At 43.7% G+C, this 18,508-nt stretch overlaps 1 protein-coding gene and 1 long non-coding RNA gene across 6 annotated transcripts in view; both read left to right on the forward strand.

The window, feature by feature from the left end:
- LOC115257066 (uncharacterized) overlaps positions 1 to 18,508 on the forward strand; it is a 52,506-nt gene that overhangs the window by 14,302 nt on the left and 19,696 nt on the right. The gene's annotated exons all lie outside the window — the stretch shown is intronic.
- Positions 9,218 to 16,629, forward strand: LOC134291974 (uncharacterized). Of its 5 annotated transcripts, XM_062860558.1 has the most exons (4): positions 9,218 to 9,632; positions 9,710 to 9,776; positions 9,837 to 9,898; positions 9,955 to 16,629. In XM_062860558.1, the coding sequence occupies exon 4, from the start codon at positions 10,025 to 10,027 to the stop codon at positions 16,055 to 16,057; it is 6,033 nt and encodes a 2,010-aa protein (XP_062716542.1). In that variant the 5' UTR covers positions 9,218 to 9,632; positions 9,710 to 9,776; positions 9,837 to 9,898; positions 9,955 to 10,024; the 3' UTR covers positions 16,058 to 16,629. The 5 variants fall into 5 exon arrangements, 4 of the variants coding, with proteins under 4 accessions (XP_062716542.1, XP_062716540.1, XP_062716541.1 ...); XR_009999390.1 differs by having other exon boundaries at positions 9,218 to 16,250; positions 16,328 to 16,394; positions 16,455 to 16,629; XM_062860556.1 differs by having other exon boundaries at positions 9,218 to 9,776.

Here is an 18,508-nt window from a genome sequence, read left to right on the forward strand (position 1 = left end):
GATAAAACCTGTGTATTCTAGATGCAGCTTGTTTAACCCTGAATACAATAATTTAGATGAATTTGCAAAAAAAAAAATGAGTTCAAATCACAGTTATGACTCATGTGGGCATTAATCCAATTTACAAGGTTTTTGTCTTAGAAAATTCACTTCTAAGAATAAACGCTTTTGATAACATTCTGAGTTGTACATTCAAAAAAGGATATTTTTCGGGGCATCAAGGCAAAATGACCAAGATACAAGTTCGTTCGATTGTTGTATCCTGATTTATAAGATGGCTCAAATGTATATTTCAAACAAAAGCTCATTTTAATGGCCTTATTGGTTTTTTTGAGTGCTTATATTTCAAAGTCATTACCGCTTTTGAAAATACATGAAATTCAATCAAATCCCAAGAAAATGAAAAATTGGGCTAAAATGAGTATGCTAACGTGCATTAACCCCTTGGGGCCTATGAAACCACTTTCATTAGATTCTCCGTACAATTTTACATAATAAGGGTATGACTTCATAAACTGCATTAGCGATTTTTCAAAACATATGAAATTCTTGTACATATTCAAAATATTATATTTATATTTTGGGATTTCCAGCAAAATGGCAAGATAAAAGTTCGTACGATTTTTGTTTCCTGATGTATTGGATGGCTCAAGTACGTTTTTCAAATAAAAACTAATATGAACTCAACAGATTTTCAGAGCTTTTATACTTTATGGTCATTTCCGCTTCTGAAAATACTTGAATTTTCATTAAAATACTTCAAAATAGGGAATTGGGGTAAAATAGGAAAGTGTGATAACGATCCGTGAGGCCTATAAAACCACTTATTTCAATTCTCTGCACATTTCTATATTAAAAAGTTTGACTTCGTAAACCGCATTCAAAATTTTCAAAAGTTATAAAATTCTGCGATTAAAAAAAAAATGATATTTTTTCGAGGCATCAAGGTAAAATAGAGTAGATATAAGTTCGTTAGATTTATGTATGTAGTTCACAAGATGGGGCGAATGTCTTTTTTAAATAAAAACTTATTTGGATGGCATTTACTGATTTTTCCTTAGATGTATGCTATGCTTACCAGAAATGCGATACATAGGGTAAAATGGGCATGACAATCATTTTGTCAATGCGGTCAAGTTTTCTCCCCAGATAAACAGCATGGCAACTATAGTTTACCAAAAAAATGCGTTAATCTGGGAAAATATGGTGAAACGGGCATGACAACCATTCATGTCAAGTGTGACGTTTTCATTTGTATCGGCAGTATATATGAGCTTGATTGGTTGAGTTTTTAAACTTCAAGGTCATTTCCACTTCTGAAAAAAAACATTAATTTATATGAAAATCCACAAAAATGGAGAAATCAAAGTTAAATAAGTATAAGGCAAAGGCCACAAGCCTTTGTAACCAGTTTCATTAAATTTTTCGCCCATTTTAAATTTAAATAAAATATGACTTTGTAAATAGCATACATGGTTTTCGAAAGTTACAGAACTCTTCAATTCATCAAATGATATTTTTGAGGCATCAAGGCAAAATGACCAAGATTTAAGTTCGTTAGATCGTTGTTCCCTGATTTAATAGATAGATGGCTCAAATGTGTTATTCAAATAAAAATCTGTCTTAGATGGACATTTCCGATTTCCTTCCTCGACAAATAGCATATTTTTCCAGAAATGCGATAATCTGGGGGAATATGTAAAACGGGCATAGCAATTGTTCATGCCGTCAAGTTTATTATTATTTTTATTTATTTCGGCAATATATATGAGCTTGATTGATCGAGTTATTAAACTTCAAGGTCGTTTCCGCATCTGAAAATACATGAATTTCTATCAAACACACAAAAAAATGCGGGGTAAAATGAGTATGTTAACGATCCGTGTGGCCTATGAAACCAATTTTTTTTCGATTCTCCACACATTTTTACATTAGATAAACATGACTCCGTAAATCGCATTCGTGGTTTTCAAAAGTAACAGAACTCTTCAATTCAAAAAATGATATTTTTGGGGAATCAAGGCAAAATGACCAACATACTACAGTCAGGTCTTTTTTTACGCGGTTTTGATTTACGCGGCCGCGTAAATGAAAACACCATACAAAAAAATTCGTCGTCTTATTTTTGCATGATTCGTCGAGAAATGGTGAGACTTTTTTTACGCGGTTTTTTTGAAATTTGAACTGAGTTTTTTTTACGCGGTACGTATCCGCCGCGTAAAAAAAAAACCTGACTGTAGTTCTTTTAATTTTTATCCTGATTTATTCGAAGGCTTAAATGTATTCACCAAGTAGAAACTCATATGGATGGACAATTACTGATTTTCTCTCTAGATAAATGGCATATCTTACCAGAAATGCGATAATCTGGGGGAATATGGTAAAACGGGCATGACAATCATTCATGTGGACAAGCTAAACTTTTTCATTTATATCGGCAATGTATATGAGCTTGATTAGTCGAGTTTGTATACTTCAAGATCACTTCCGCTTCTGAAATATATGAATCTCTATCAAAAAAGGCTAAAAATTGGGGAATTGGGGTAAAATGAAAATGATAATGATCCGTGCAGCCTATGAAACCGGTTTTATTGGATTCCCCGCACATTTTTACATCAGAAAAGTATGGCTTTGTAAACCGCATTCATCGTTTTCAAAAATTGCAGAACTCTTCAGTTCAAAAAAATATATTTTTGGGGAATCAAGGCAAAATGACCAAAACACCAGTTCGTTTGATTTTTTATCCCGATTTTTTCGATGGCTCAAATGCATTTACTAGGTAAAAACTCATGTTGATGGATGTTTAGATTTTCTCCCTAGATAAATGGCATATCTTACCAAAATGCGATAATCTGGGGGAATGTGGTAAAACGGGCATAACAATCATTCATGCGGTCAAGTTTAATATTTTTATTCATATCCGCAATATATATGAACTTAATTGGTCGAGTTTTTATACTTCAAGATCACTTTCGCTTCTGAAAATACATGAATTTCTATAAAAACGGTTAAAAAAATGGGGAATTGGGGTAAAATGAGCATGTTAACGATCCGTGCGGCCTATGAAACCGGTTTTATTGGATTCTCCGCACATTTTGACATTAGAAAAGTATAACTTCGTAAACCGCATTCGTGGTTTTCAAAAGTTACAGAATTCTTTGTCTGTTTTGTACCTTATTTTCCCACTGTGCAATGACAGGCCGAAAGAAAGTTGTGCCGTTGTGAAAGTAGTGCCGATCTGCGCATTTGCATCTCCGATGACTATTTTGACATCTTGTTTTGGGTACTCTCCGTAGGCCTTATCAAGGCTCTCATAGAACTCATCCTTCATGTCTTCGGGTTTGTCGTTCGCTGGCGCATAGATGCTGATCAGGCTGTAGTTGAAGAACTTGCCCTTCATCCTCAACACACAGATTCGGGCGCTTATCGGCTTCCACCGAATTACTCGCTTCATCTGCATCCCGTTCACAATGAAGCCAACTCCACGTTCTGTCTTATCGCCGTCGCTGTAGTATTTAGATGTGGTACTTGAATGAAGTGTTGGCGATGGGATCCACTGACCGCTCGGAATTCGCGTTCTCCGGTTTTGGGCCAGCGTATCTCCTGGTCTCCACGTTAACGCCGACATTCTACAGTTTACGAGCCAGGAGCTGATCACGTGCGGGTTCAATCAAAGTTTTCATGTTCCAAGATCCGACTTTCCAATCATTGTCCTTTATTCATTGCCGGGTTTGTTGCCGTTGAATCAATCCGTTTACTCTACTATTGCTTTGCTTGGTGTATGAAGGTTTTCAGCAGGCTACCTTACCGGGGCCGCGCTGCCTAAATTGCGTTGAAGGGGCTGCCTCCTTAGATATAGCTGACGCGATGCAGCATTTTATATTCAGCCGCTGGATACCAGAACAGACGCTGTTTGAGCCGCACCTCCTTGGTGAACAGACGCTCGGGTCGTTCTTCCTCAATTTAGCTGAAATCATAAGAACAACAGTGGCTGCACTGCCAGCTAAGCACATACTCTTAGTTGGCGGTCTTTGTCATCGCTTGACCCGTGGAAGCATAAGGTAGGAACTTGTGAGGATCAGAGCTATGTTGGGCGCTCTCCTTATCGACTCACCGTTTTGCAGCCCAAAATATATTGGAGTCCATTTGTATGCCCGTAAACACCCAAAAAACAATACATAAAGATACTCGATATATTATGAGGTCATTCAATACCTGACATGTTATTAACCGAGAGCTTCCTTTGTCGATGACCATTTTGCATGTGTAAATCGTGTGGAAGGTACGAAGAAACTTTGCCCAAGGATGTCAAGAAAATTTCCATTATAAAAAGTTGTTGGACCGAACAGGGATCGAACCCGTCACCCCGAGCATGGGATCTTATTGAACACTCGTGCGCATACCGCTCCCGCTATATGGGTCCTTTATAACTTATCATAACCTAATAGCTGGCTATACACAGTTGATTATCAATGGCATCGTTATCGGGAATTATGAGAAAAATAGTTCATAAATTGCAAGCTCGTTAGGCCCACCCATGATGCAATAATTGAAAGAAAAGCATAACAAACCATGACCCCCCATATCCGCTGAGAATGTATCCACCTGGAATAGCTTTTTTGATACTTTTGCAAGTCGGCCGACAAAGTTTTGCTAATAGGACCAACAAGCGAGGAAATACCAAACCGATAACCAGTAGGTAGCTGGCACAGGCCGGCACAGCTAGCTAGCTGGTCGAGTGTTGTGGAACTTTCGCTCGGAAGCTCGCCAGTAAACAAAGTACGTGGGTACGGAAATAATCCGGCAAAAGTCAAAAGAAAAATAAATCAAAGCAAAACACTCCCACGGCCGGGCAGTTAATGGAAAATAACTGATTTGAAACTGACGGTTCGGTAGTGGGTTGAAACAGAGGCCTCCTTGGCAACGCAAAGCCTTGCCGTTTGCGTTTTTAATTAGGAAAAATTGAGACAAGATCAACAATTTAATTGAGTGGCAGTTCAGTCGGTTAAATATTGAATTGCTGCTACGGTCTACTTAATTTGTAATCGCAGTTATCTGGAGAAGCGATTGCCAATCATTTGAGCAATACTTTCTGAGTAAATCCAGTGTTTATTCAAAGATTCTGCAAATACATGATTTATGATTTTTTTTTAAGAATTTTAATAATATTATTACATTTTAAATACAAATGCCTAACAAATTTGGAAGATTTTTTCCATTATGCCTTTTTTTCTTTTGATCCCATCCAATTTACTGCTGATTAGAAACCCCTGATTTGGACGTTACACGGTTGAATGATTTGCGTCTAAGTTTAACCCTGAAGGTAAACTCATTTGGTTGGATATAAAAAAGTTACGAATCGATCGCTCCGAAAATATCTATGCCTGTCTAAACAAGCTTGGGTACACATTTCGGTAGCCCACGTACATTGATTCACGATTTGTGATAAATTATCGATGTTCCACCATGTTCCATAACACTTCCAAATAGCAATTACTTCATTACGTCCAATCATTTGCATCTATTTGATGGATACCCAACCCATCCCACAAACAATGAATATTTGATTGGAGTTTCTTTTTCTGGTGCTTACCGACACCTGTATTGAGCAACTAACTACGGTAATAGTGTGAATCCACATGGGGCTAAAGATAAATGTACAAGGTAATTAAGCGCGTTACCGAAAACGGTTCAACTTGGACATGGAGACCGATCATTTATCACCAAACATATTACTTATACTTGTTGGTTGTTGGTTGGTGCTTCAAACAGTTTGCCGCACCGAGTCGGTCGTAGCCGGCTACTGAGCTGTAGGTAGGTACATACCTAGATGCTCTTCTGCTCCGAACCTCTGCTCCGGCTGGGATTGAGGTGAAAGTTGATTACACTACTGCGAGCACGCGGGTATGTGGCACTGTGTGTGCGCAATTGAATAATTTATAATGACTATTATCATTAGCAGGGCAGAGTCGTGTGCAGGTGTGCAATTTGAGGGATGACGAAATGCAACTGTTAAGAATTTTGGAACAATATCTTCTTTTCTGAGCATAACGTCCCGATTGGGAAAAAGCTTCCTTTTCACAAATTGACTGAGAACTTTCTGACCAGTTTGCATATGTATATCGTGTGACATGCACGAAGATACTCTATACCCCAGAAAGTCAAGGAAATTTCCATTGAGTAAAGTTCCTGGAATGACCGGAAATTGAATCCGTCATCCTCAGCATGGTCTTAATGAATACCTTTCGCCGTATTTAGAGTGCAGCGAACTCGTGGTTCATACTTTCTTAAAAATCGTGGGGGAGGGGCGTTGGGTGTATAACCTGAACTGGATGATCCAGGTTGTGTGGAATAAGGCCGTCTTCTACAACAGAGAAGTAAATGCCAGTACTACGCCTTTCTCGACCCACTAAACAACATTCCCAAGGTTGTCAAACCATTCGTCTCTCCCAAACCACCAAAAAAGCATTGCTTCAGAGAGGGGCTAGTACACATTGCACCCTCTCAAGGTTAGCTGAGTAGCCTGCAGCAACGAGCATCGATGACTCGCTTTGGAGAGTCCATCACGGAAGCATGCTGGCGCTTAGCCAGTTTAACGAGTGGTCCTCACCACCACCACCCACCGTGGGGTCGACCCCATGCCCGCGCCTAACTGTTTTGCAGACATCTAGAACTGATGGCTACGTGCAACCAGATCTGACCTGCTGAAGGCAAGGGTATCACTACCCGCGGGAACCCCTTTCCAACTGCAGGCTCGGATCGAACCCAGTATACCGACGCCACGACAGCAACGCTACCATCAGGACCTTTTTTCCGCGACCGCTCAATGTAAGGGTCGATTTCGACCGCAGGGCTCCGGTATGATCTACTAAGCCGGCTTCAAACTTCTAGACCACCTCTTGTACCGCATCTGAACATCTGGTTCATTGTATCGCGTTCACCCATGAATCCAGCCTGGTATTGCCCCTCTTGAAATCGGTGATCGCGCGATAGTTCCTGCAATCCAAATTGTCGTCAAATCCCCGAGTCAATGCGCCACATCCTCGGTAGCTCCAAGACGATGTGGGTGATCGCCGTTGAAATGGCATTTCATCCCTACACATCCTCTGGACAAGATTTTCCGGAGTTGTATCCTCTCCGCATGTGGCAAACATGCGGTCACGCACTGTGCGAAAATGCAGACACATGTACAAAACGTGTTCCGCCGTTTCCTCTAAACCAGCACAAACAGGGCATTCGGGAGAACTCGCAACAAAACGATGTACTGTTGGAAGTAACCATAGTCTGAAAGGACCTGAGTCAGGTGAAATGATACTTCCCATAGCGCCTATTGATCCAACTATCTACTCTCGGGATCAACTTGTGGGCCCACCTTCCCTTGGTGGGGTTGTCCCATGCGCGCTGCCATTTAGCCATTGAGGCCGCTAGGCATCATACCAGTGATGACACAGAGTGCGTCGTGTTACACGGTACGGTACGCACTCGCTACCCTCAGGCACATCAGCCTATAAGTACTTTCCAACTTACCACAGTAGCTTTCGGTACTTAGCCCCACACCGGTCACCATACCTTAGTATGGACGTAGCGACACTAGCCAGAAGCTTTACCGACATTAGCCAGGTCAACATCTAGTATGGCAGTCTCTAGCATGATCTGATTCCGCTGGTTCGTGAAACGGCTTCCCCATTCCACGGCCCAGACATTGAAGTCACCCGCTATAACCACCGGCCTTCGCTCTGTCAGCACGGTCGTCATACAGTCCAGCATCTGCGTGAACTGCTCGATCGACCACTGTGGAGTTGCATAACAGCTACAGAAGAAGACCCCGTTTACTTTGGCGACCACGAGGGAGGGGAGAAACCGTCTGACAAAGCAGTTACTGAGCTGCGTCACAGTGGATCAGGTTGAGCTGTGTTAACTGCATTGTGATTTGTCAGCTGCGGCTCTTCTGAAGACCGGCCACTTTGGACCACCCGTTTTGTGCTTACTCGCGGATTTCCCGAAACAAATTAAACACGTGGGTGGACTCGTGCAGTCTTGTGTCTTGTGGCCTTTGCCACAATATCATCTATACTGCTTTTTCCTGTCAGGACCTTTGCAGTCCAATGACTTGTGTTCTGGTTCAGCAGGCATAACGACCAGCCCACCTTAATCTTCCCTTACTTTAACAGACTATTTTACGTCCGCCCCAGGTAGCTGTACCAAAGCTACCCGTGTCCCCGCTGGCCAATTCCGTAGCCGAATGGCTGCGGTGACCACCTGCACCTCGCATTGTTGCCGTAGTGGTGTGACGAGCTCTTCCGCTTCAGAGACCTCGTATAGGTTCTTAATCTTCAGAGTCCCCTCTGCTGTTAGGCTTCACCTCGACCGCTTCGCCAAGGACCTCTTCCGCCAGACTTTTTTAGACGGTGTTTTTGCTTTCCTTGTCGCGTTTAATCTCTAGGATTATTTCACTCGTACGAGTACGTCTGATACTGCGCACGTCGGCTGCCAGATCCACGAGTTTGGCGTCGCTTCGTATCGTCTCAAGACGTCCGAGAGTATTCGGTCTTTATGACGAGCTTGGCACCTACTCTCCTACGCCTTCTTGGTTTGGCGTCCGTGACTTTCTCAACTAGCGGTATTTGCTTCTTCCACCTCGGCTGTGGGGTCTTCCGCTTGGTTCGCCCTACTCTGTTATTGCTGAGGGCCCAACAACGGTCCCAACCTCCTGTTCCCTTCCATCCGGGACGGGTCAACTTTTCCAGGCTCACCTTTCCCAGCTTTCTGCGACGGGTCAGCCTTCTAAGACCCACCCTTCCCAGCTTTCCGCGACGCCAGATGGCCTCACCCGCTTATGCGAGTGCTTATCAAAACCAGTTGCATACGCCACACCTTTTAAGCTTCGTGCGAAAGCGAAGGCCTCCGTCTGGGTAGACTTCGTAACCTTTGCTTTCGTCTGTACTGTCACAGCTGCAGTTTTCACGAATCCCTCGTTGTAGAAATAAGTCTTGATGGCTTGGTGGTTTGAATGGAATTGAATATTTTATTGGGTGTCATAAATTTCCATAGCTTAGGCTACCTAGATTTATCTAGCTTACTAAGTTCCTACATTCTCTCCCTTTTCTCAATACTGAAAACTTACACAATCTTTGTAAACTTATGAAATGAAATTCTTCATTTGAATTATTTGGCTTCGTACGGCTTCACCAGCTGATTCTCGTATTGGAATCACTGACGTGTAATGGCGTGATCATTCAGTAGAAGCCATTCGAGTAATTTATGGATTCGTTGATTCCAACAGTTCTCCTGGTGTACCTGAAATAATGTTGACAATAAAATATCGTATTTATGAGATGTTTAAATGGACTACCAGTGTTCTGGCAGCACGGACAATGACACCCATCAGCATCGATTGCAGAATACGTGCGAAGCAAATTGTCATTCCTTCAGACAATAGCCAGGGAAACAGATGCATGGCGAATGAATTGTGCAAAGGCCGTTCCCGTGAGATTGTTAATAAGGAAATAAGGATATTTTGTGAAATTTATTGAACTATTGTGTTTGCTAAAAGATATCGGGTTAATGTGCGCTAGGAACGGTACTAAATGGTGATTTGTGAAATAGACTGCTATTCAATTAGTACCCCCTATGTGAGTGGCATGCTGACTCTCCACTTTAGAGATTAAGAGAGGAGTAGGTTATGCTAATTGTATGATTAATGTTGTAGATCCAATAGCCCGACGCCACTTCTGCACATACGTTTGCATTATTCTCTGCCTTTATAGTAGGATCAGGTAAAGATTATTACCTAATGATTAATCAAATAGAATTATAATCACTACTTGGTTGTTTAGGTGGCAACGACTAAATTTCTCTGTGTAGGCTAGAGTCCTGAGCCGGTAAGGAAAGACTAAATGTACGCACTATTTGAATTCCCTTAAAACGTAAAAATAAAAGTTGCATTTCTTTTAGCTTTGAGCTGCGCAAATTAAAGCCTGCTGCGAGATTTTTTCCTCTACCAACAAACTCAAAGATTTACTTCATGATGCCTGAGAACGAAGTCTACGATTGCGGCGCTTGCGAGCGACCGAATTCCGCCGATGTGGGTATGGTGGCGTGCGATAGTTGTGCCGTTTGGTACCACTACGTTTGTGCCGGAGTTTCGCCAGGAATCCGCGACCGAACGTGGAGATGTGGTAAGTGTCAGCCCGTGCTACCTCCGGAAATCACCGGGACGAAGAAGAAGACGAGTAAAAAGCTTCCGGCGAGCTTGAGTGTCCTCGGTGCGACGAGTGAGATTACGAAGACAAGCAACGCCGAACTGAAGAAAACGTCCGACAAGTCCAAAAGCTCTGCGAAATCCAAGGCTATGGCTGTTTCCAACGCCGCCGCGGGCGGTGAACCCTCCGCCGGAAATGTGACTCCGATAAAGAATCCGGAAGTTGTAATTTCTACCAAACCGTCCGATAGGGAGATGCGATCTTCCAAGTCCAGTACTTCAACCACCAGGGCTCGAGCGCAATTAGCATTGCAGCGATTAGAGGATGAGCGACTGTTGGAGGAACGGAAATTGAAGCAGGAACGGGCGCGGCTGGAGGAAGAAAGCATCCGGCTGGAGAAGGAGAAACTACTAAAGGAACGGGAGCACGCTATTCAGGCTAAGGAATTGGCGATACAAGAGAAGTACTTGCGGGAGAAGTTCGAGTTGGAAGATCAGATTGCTGACGAGGAAAGCAGCCAAAATTCTAGCGTTTCGGGTCGCAAGAGTAGGACCAAGGCCTGGTTGAAAAGTCAACACGAACTAAGCCAGCACAGCAGACATAACGATTTGGCAAGTTCAATTCGACCACCACAAGTCGACGCGGGAAGCGAACGCGGAGAAGCCCACAGACCAAACGTTTTGGACGGGGTTTCCAACTTTCGGACGGAGCGCGATGGTTCCGACAACCGACGTCGTTACTACGGAGTTGAACCGAATGCTTCCAGGTTGCCGCATGAGGACGAAGGATCCGTGATGAGCTCACACGGGGTGGGGCCAAACGCCGCCCAGATAGCTGCGAGACAGATTTGGCCGAAGAAGCTTCCCACATTTTCGGGTGATCCGGAAGAATGGCCGATATTCGTCCACAGCTTCGAGTCGGCCAATGCCGCGTGCGGTTTTTCGGACGTAGAGAACGTCATTCGTCTACGCGAGTGTTTGCGAGGTCCAGCACGAGATGCCGTCGTCACGAAGCTCATGTTTCCCGAAAGCGTCAGAGCGATTATGGACACCCTGCGGCGATTGTACGGCAGACCGGAGATTTTGGTGAAAAACCTACTTGACAAGGTTCGTCGGGTGGAGGCACCAAAGCCTGAGAGACTGGATTCGTTGATCAACTTTGGGCTGACGGTGCAGCAGCTATGCGACCACTTGGCAGCCGCAAAACTGAAGGGTCATCTGTCGAATCCCACCTTGCTTGGGGAATTAGTGGAAAAGTTGCCAGCCTCAATTAAGATGGAGTGGGCCAGGTTCAAAAGGGCGTATAGTGAACCAACGCTTCAGCACTTCGGCATGTTTATGGAGGAGATAGTTGACGACGCCAGTGAAGTTACGATCGCCACTCAACAGAAATCAACCGGTGGGAGAGTCGACAAGGACAAACCGAAGGAAAGGGGACATGTATATTCCCATGAAGACACGTCGGGAATGCAGAACCACGTACCAGAGAGACAACCTTGCCCGATCTGCGGAAAAACAGATCATCGTGTAAGAAACTGTGAACGATTCCAGCAGCTAGGACTCGAAGCTCGTCTAAAGGCCGTCGAACGATGCAAGTTGTGCGAAGTTTGCTTGTTCGATCACGGGCAATGGAAGTGTCGTTCGAGAATCCGATGTAACGTTGCCCAATGCCGGGCTCGTCATAACCCACTACTGCATCGCCCAACGCAAGAATCACGTCAGCGTCAGCTCCGAGCTTCGGAGTGTAATACGCACGAGCGAACGCAAAGATCGGTCCTTTTCAGGATCATTCCTGTTACACTTTTCAACGGAAATACGAAATGTGAAACATTCGCGTTTTTGGATGAGGGATCCTCGCTGACCCTTATCGAAACTGGCTTGGCGCGTCAGCTTGGTGTCACAGGTGTTCCAGAGCCCTTGGAATTGCGTTGGACTGCAAGCGTGATGCGTAACGAGAAGGATTCAAAGCGTGTGGACCTGGAGATAGCCGGAAAAGGTCTGCCGAGACGCTTCGTCTTGAAAAATGCTCACACTGTCGAAGAATTGAACCTACCCAACCAGAGCCTGATGTTTGGCGTACTGTCGGAAAGGTTCGCACATCTCCGGAATCTCCCCATATCGTCGTACTCTGAAGCCACTCCGAGGATCCTTCTAGGACTAGAGAACCTCAGTCTTTTTGCGCCGCTGGATAGCTGCGTGGGCCGACCGGGAGAACCAATCGCCGTGAAGTCTCTGCTAGGTTGGTCTATCTATGGACCTGATGGAAATGGACATTCAAAAAAAGGCTTTCTAAACGTACACCAATGCAATTGTGACTCCGACCGAGAACTAAACGACCTTGTCCGGCAGCAGTTTGTACTGGAGGAGTCGCTAACCAGGCAAACACCAATGCTTCAGTCCGCTGAAGAAAAGAGAGCCTGTGAGATACTGGACAGCACTACAAAGTTTGTGGATGGGCGGTATGAAACTGCTTTGCTCTGGAAAACCGATGATGTTGAGGTGCCGGATAGCCTTCCAATGGCGATGAAGCGACTGAAAAGTTTCGAGGCTCAATTAGCCAAAAATTCGAGTCTACGGGACAGCGTGAACCAGCAAATCATCGATTATATACAGAAGGGCTATATTCACAAGGCCACGGAAGAAGAACTGGTCGAGATCAGCAGCAGACAAGTGTGGTACTTACCGCTGGGCTTGGTGACGCATCCAAAGAAGCAGAAAAAGCGACTGGTTTGGGACGGTAGGGCGCAGGTGAACGGAGTCTCACTAAACTCGCTGTTGCTAAAGGGCCCTGACCTTCTGGTGTCGCTCCCGTCTGTAATTTGCAAGTTCCGCGAGAAACGCATCGGATTTGGAGGCGATATCCGGGAAATGTTTTTACAACTACGAATGCGACAATCGGACAAGTATTTTCAGTGCTTCTTGTTCCAGTTCGATCCTCGTTATCCACCTGAAGTGTACATAGCGGACGTTGCGATGTTCGGAGCAACTTGTTCGCCCTGCGTTGCGCAGTATGTGCTACGTGTCAATGCGGATAAATGGGCGAACGAATTTCCTTTGGCGGCGGAGGCGATCAAAAATAAAACCTACATGGACGATTACTACGACAGCGCCGATACTCCTGAAGAAGCGGCAGAATTAGCCGTGCAAGTACGTACCGTCCATGCCCGCGGAGGATTCGAGATGAGGAACTGGGTTAGCAACAGTGACGAAGTGTTGGAAAAGCTCGGCGAAACTCCGGACAAGGAACCACGTTTGCTGCAATCTGTCCCGGAAGAAAGGTGGGAACGTGTTCTAGGGATGTTGTGGCACCCGGATTCCGATACTTTGACCTTTTCAACCGAACTGGCGTCAGAGTTACTTCCCTTTGTCTCCGATAATAGAAGGCCGACGAAACGCATTGCTCTTAGGATCATTATGAGCCTTTTTGATCCCCTTGGCTTGTTAGCACCGTACCTTGTCCACGGACGTACTTTGATCCAAGATCTGTGGAGAAGTGGAGTACAATGGGATGAGGTAATGAAGGACGAGGAGTTTGCCAAATGGACGCGCTGGGTGGAACTGCTACCCGCTATAAGTGAGCTTAGCGTTCCGCGTTGCTACTTCGCCCTGATGGATCCACTGTTTTATCGAACGCTACAGTGTCACGTTTTCACTGACGCCAGCGAAGCCGGCTATGGATGTGCTGTGTACTTCCGCATTAAGGACGATTCCGAACAAGTGCAATGTACATTGGTTATGGCGAAAAGCAAAGTGGCCCCCCTTAAGCACCTGTCGATACCACGGTTAGAATTGGAAGCGGCAGTGTTGGGGTCGAGAATGGTAAACACTGTTCTGTCGAACCATTCTGTACAACCTCGGGACGTGTATTTGTGGACCGATTCATCGACGGTACTCTCGTGGATTCGCTCGGACCATAGACGATACAAACAGTTTGTCGCTCATCGTATCGGAGAGATATTGTCGTTAACACAAGCTGAGTGCTGGCGATGGGTATCATCCAAGGACAACGTGGCCGACTGCCTGACGAAATGGGTACGCGACACAGAACCGGATTCGAATGGTAGATGGTTTAAAGGACCAGCGTTTCTCTACCTTCCTGAAGATGAGTGGCCGCAACAACGAGTGAAGACGAACACTGCCGAAGAGTTGCGAACGAGTTTCGTGTTGGCTCACATCTCGCTGCCCGCCACGATTATAGATGTTTCAAGGATCTCGAAGTGGAGCGTATTACTGCGAACTGTAGCCTGCCTATATCGCTTCATCAGCAACTGTCGATTGCGCGTTCTTGGGCGGCCAATAGAAACTATACCAGCAACTATAAACCAAATTAAATGTCTCAAACGGTCGGTTCCCTCGTGTGGTGTGCCACTGAAGCAAGAAGAGTTCCAGCGAGCAGAGTGCTTTCTATGGAGAACGGCACAAAGCGAATGCTATCCGGATGAAATGCGAACCCTGTTGAAGAACCGCGATCAGCCTGTCGCGGAGTGGAAGTCCATCGAGAAGAGCAGCCCGCTGTATAAGCTGTCACCGTTCGCCGACGAATACGGAATTGTTCGAATGGAGGGAAGGACAGCTGCCGCTGCCCACGCGAATTTCGACGCGAGGTTCCCTATAATACTCCCCAGGGACAATCAGATTACCCAGCTACTGTTGGAATTCTACCATCATCAATGCGGCCACGCGAACACAGAAACGGTCGTTAACGAAGTTCGTCAACGTTTCGAGATATCGCGTCTACGCTCGGCTGTCGGAAACGTTAGCCGGAATTGTATCGCTTGCAAGGTACGCAAGTGTAAACCGTTTCCTCCTCGAATGGCACCTTTACCCGAACACCGATTGACTCCGAACGTCCGACCCTTTAGTTACGTTGGCATTGATTACATGGGCCCATTGGAAGTGACCGTTGGTCGGCGCAGAGAAAAGCGATACGTAGCGGTTTTCACTTGCCTCGTGGTTCGTGCCGTTCATTTGGAGGTTGCATACGATTTGTCTACTGAATCGTGTATTATGGCTATCCGGAGATTCACTCGACGACGCGGATCTCCTGTTCAAATCTTCTCGGACAATGGCACTAACTTTGTGGGTGCCAGCCGAGAACTACAAAAGCAAATAGCTCTTGGTTGCGCCGGTACTTTCACCGATGCGCGAACCAAATGGTCCTTCAATCCCCCCTCCGCTCCACACATGGGCGGAGTGTGGGAACGAATGGTGCGGAGCGTAAAAGAAGGCATGACTACGTTGGACGATGGGCGCAAATTGACCGATGAAATATTGTGGACAACGCTTGTCGAAGTAGAGGGGTTGATTAACTCCCGACCGCTCACCTACATGCCGCAGGAGATGAATAATTCCGAAGCCTTGACTCCAAATCATTTTATACTCGGATGTTCGTCTGGTGCGCACGAGCCTATGGAACCGCCGGACGACCTCGGATGTGTCCTGCGGAGTAGCTTCCTAAGATCTCAGCAGTTAGCGAACGACGTCTGGGAGCGATGGTCGAAAGAATATCTCCCAACCATCAACAGGAGAACTAAGTGGCTGGATGAAGTCAGGTCTCTGAAGGTCGGCGACCTTGTCTATTTGGCAGAAGGCAAAAGAAGATCGTGGACGAGAGGTATTGTAGAGGAAGTAATTTTCGGCAAGGACGGGAGAGTTCGGCAAGCGATTGTGCGGACACCCACCGGTAAGTTGAAGCGTCCAGTTGTAAAGTTGGCGATGTTGGAACTTGGTGGATCTACGGTGGACCCTTCCCTCGATCCACGGGGCGGGGGGTGTTCTGGCAGCACGGACAATGACACCCATCAGCATCGATTGCAGAATACGTGCGAAGCAAATTGTCATTCCTTCAGACAATAGCCAGGGAAACAGATGCATGGCGAATGAATTGTGCAAAGGCCGTTCCCGTGAGATTGTTAATAAGGAAATAAGGATATTTTGTGAAATTTATTGAACTATTGTGTTTGCTAAAAGATATCGGGTTAATGTGCGCTAGGAACGGTACTAAATGGTGATTTGTGAAATAGACTGCTATTCAATTAGTACCCCCTATGTGAGTGGCATGCTGACTCTCCACTTTAGAGATTAAGAGAGGAGTAGGTTATGCTAATTGTATGATTAATGTTGTAGATCCAATAGCCCGACGCCACTTCTGCACATACGTTTGCATTATTCTCTGCCTTTATAGTAGGATCAGGTAAAGATTATTACCTAATGATTAATCAAATAGAATTATAATCACTACTTGGTTGTTTAGGTGGCAACGACTAAATTTCTCTGTGTAGGCTAGAGTCCTGAGCCGGTAAGGAAAGACTAAATGTACGCACTATTTGAATTCCCTTAAAACGTAAAAATAAAAGTTGCATTTCTTTTAGCTTTGAGCTGCGCAAATTAAAGCCTGCTGCGAGATTTTTTCCTCTACCAACAACCAGTTTTCAAGAGAAGAATCTTCATTCTTATTTCTATTTACCCTAGTTATATTTTGCTTATTATTACTAATAAGTGGAATTATTTTTCTGACAACAATATAAGTCAAATCATTATTCGATGTTTTATTAATATCTCTATTTCCGTCTTTTTTCTTAGATATTCTGTGGCTCTCTGTACTTTAAACATTTTTTTGAGCAAACTACTGTAATCTATATTATTGTAACTATTTTGACACTTCAAAATAAAATACGAATTCGTCGGAAGTTTTTTTCATAAAATTATTTCCATTCCAGCATATTTGTTCAATGTTAATGTTTAAAGAGAAACAAAATGTTTATTTTCGCGTATGTTAGAATATCCAATATTTGTCTTAAAAATTTTAAAATGGTAAAACATCAGTACATGTATTACAGTGTTATTTTCCAATGTTATTGGTTCACCATAACTAAACTTCCTTTTTTATACTCTTTAATTCGTAAATTATGCAATCTAAATCAATTAGTTATATCGAGGTTTTCACGCAATGCTCGTTAATGGCAATTTCTTTCGGAAATGTGAAACAATAAATTTGAACACATTTTGGCAACATGAAAACTCTTGATTTCGAAACCGTATAATCAAATGAATTTAAAATACATGTGAACTACGTCATAATTAATAAGCTGTAACTAGGCAACAATATTACAAATAATGAATCAATGTCATTAAATTTCCGAATAATAAAATTTGATGACAGTGTATTAATAAATATTAAAGTAAGTATCTCTGAAATATTCTCGAAATTTTTTTTTGTAAATTGAGAATATCTAAGTACTATAACAATTAAAATTATCGTGTCTTGTATTTATTATCATTATATGTATAGTAGGTTGTCCCAAAAATTGCACATGGTCAAAAAGCTTGGGGGCTCACCCTGCAAATGATAGCTAAGGGTGTTAGAAACAAACTTTTGTATGACGGCAACTTTCAAAAATGACGTTTAGAGGTCGCCCCGGCGAGATTTTTGAAAAATGGCCATTTTTCATAATAAATTTCATACAAATATTTTTTACCGTACAAAAATTGGCAATACCCACTATTTTTATATTTTTTGCAGCTTGATATGGATCTAAACTACTTGGGAAAAATAATTAACGACATGTTTTGCAGGTAACTTTTTGATACTGAATTTTTGAATTTACTAAAATTTGTAATTTTTTTATATACTGTGCCTTTTACCCATCATAAAACGTATCTGAACCTTATGCTAATTTAAAACAATTTCCATAAAAAGATCGGAAATTTTATGAGGAAAAACTTTGCCGAAGACAGCATTGCGTTTTTTCTATCCGTTTTAGAGTTATTCATGATTTACTATTTAGTGAAATGGGGATTTTTAGGTATTTAAAAAAATCACAAAAAAACTGCCCAAAAACACATACAAAGTAAAAAATCACGTATGCTCAACAAGTTTTTGTTTTGATTGTGTTTAGGAATTATGGTGGCATCATTTATTGAATTTTCGTTTCCGTTGACAAATCCATTTTCTTTGATACAGAAAGGTACCTACTAGCGGGAAACTTTATCATTAGGTATTGTCAATCCGGTTGTAATCAAGACAGGCATTCAATCAAAAATTGTCATTTTCTTGGTCCACAAGTGTCGCAACTGTTTCGCATCTAGTACGCTGTGTTGCTGACAACAACGGGAAGGATGCGCACTACTTTTGACATGATTCAAAAACGTCGCGAGTTGGGTTGCATCGCGACTTGATTGTCAGACGTCCGGTTTGGTGGCGGCCCGACAATACCATTTTGAGATGCCTCAGTAGGCCATGGCATTTTCAACGGTTATGTACTGACAATGGTTTATACGAGCATAATACACAATCAAACGCACGGC

The sequence above is a fragment of the Aedes albopictus genome, chromosome 3 (assembly GCF_035046485.1).
Source record: "Aedes albopictus strain Foshan chromosome 3, AalbF5, whole genome shotgun sequence".
In the NCBI taxonomy this organism is placed as follows: domain Eukaryota; kingdom Metazoa; phylum Arthropoda; class Insecta; order Diptera; family Culicidae; genus Aedes; species Aedes albopictus.

Bases quoted from the DNA above. Each gene is read 5' to 3' on its own strand.
- LOC134291974 (XM_062860556.1), top strand. From the start codon at position 10,025: ATGATGCCTGAGAACGAAGTCTACGATTGCGGCGCTTGCGAGCGACCG.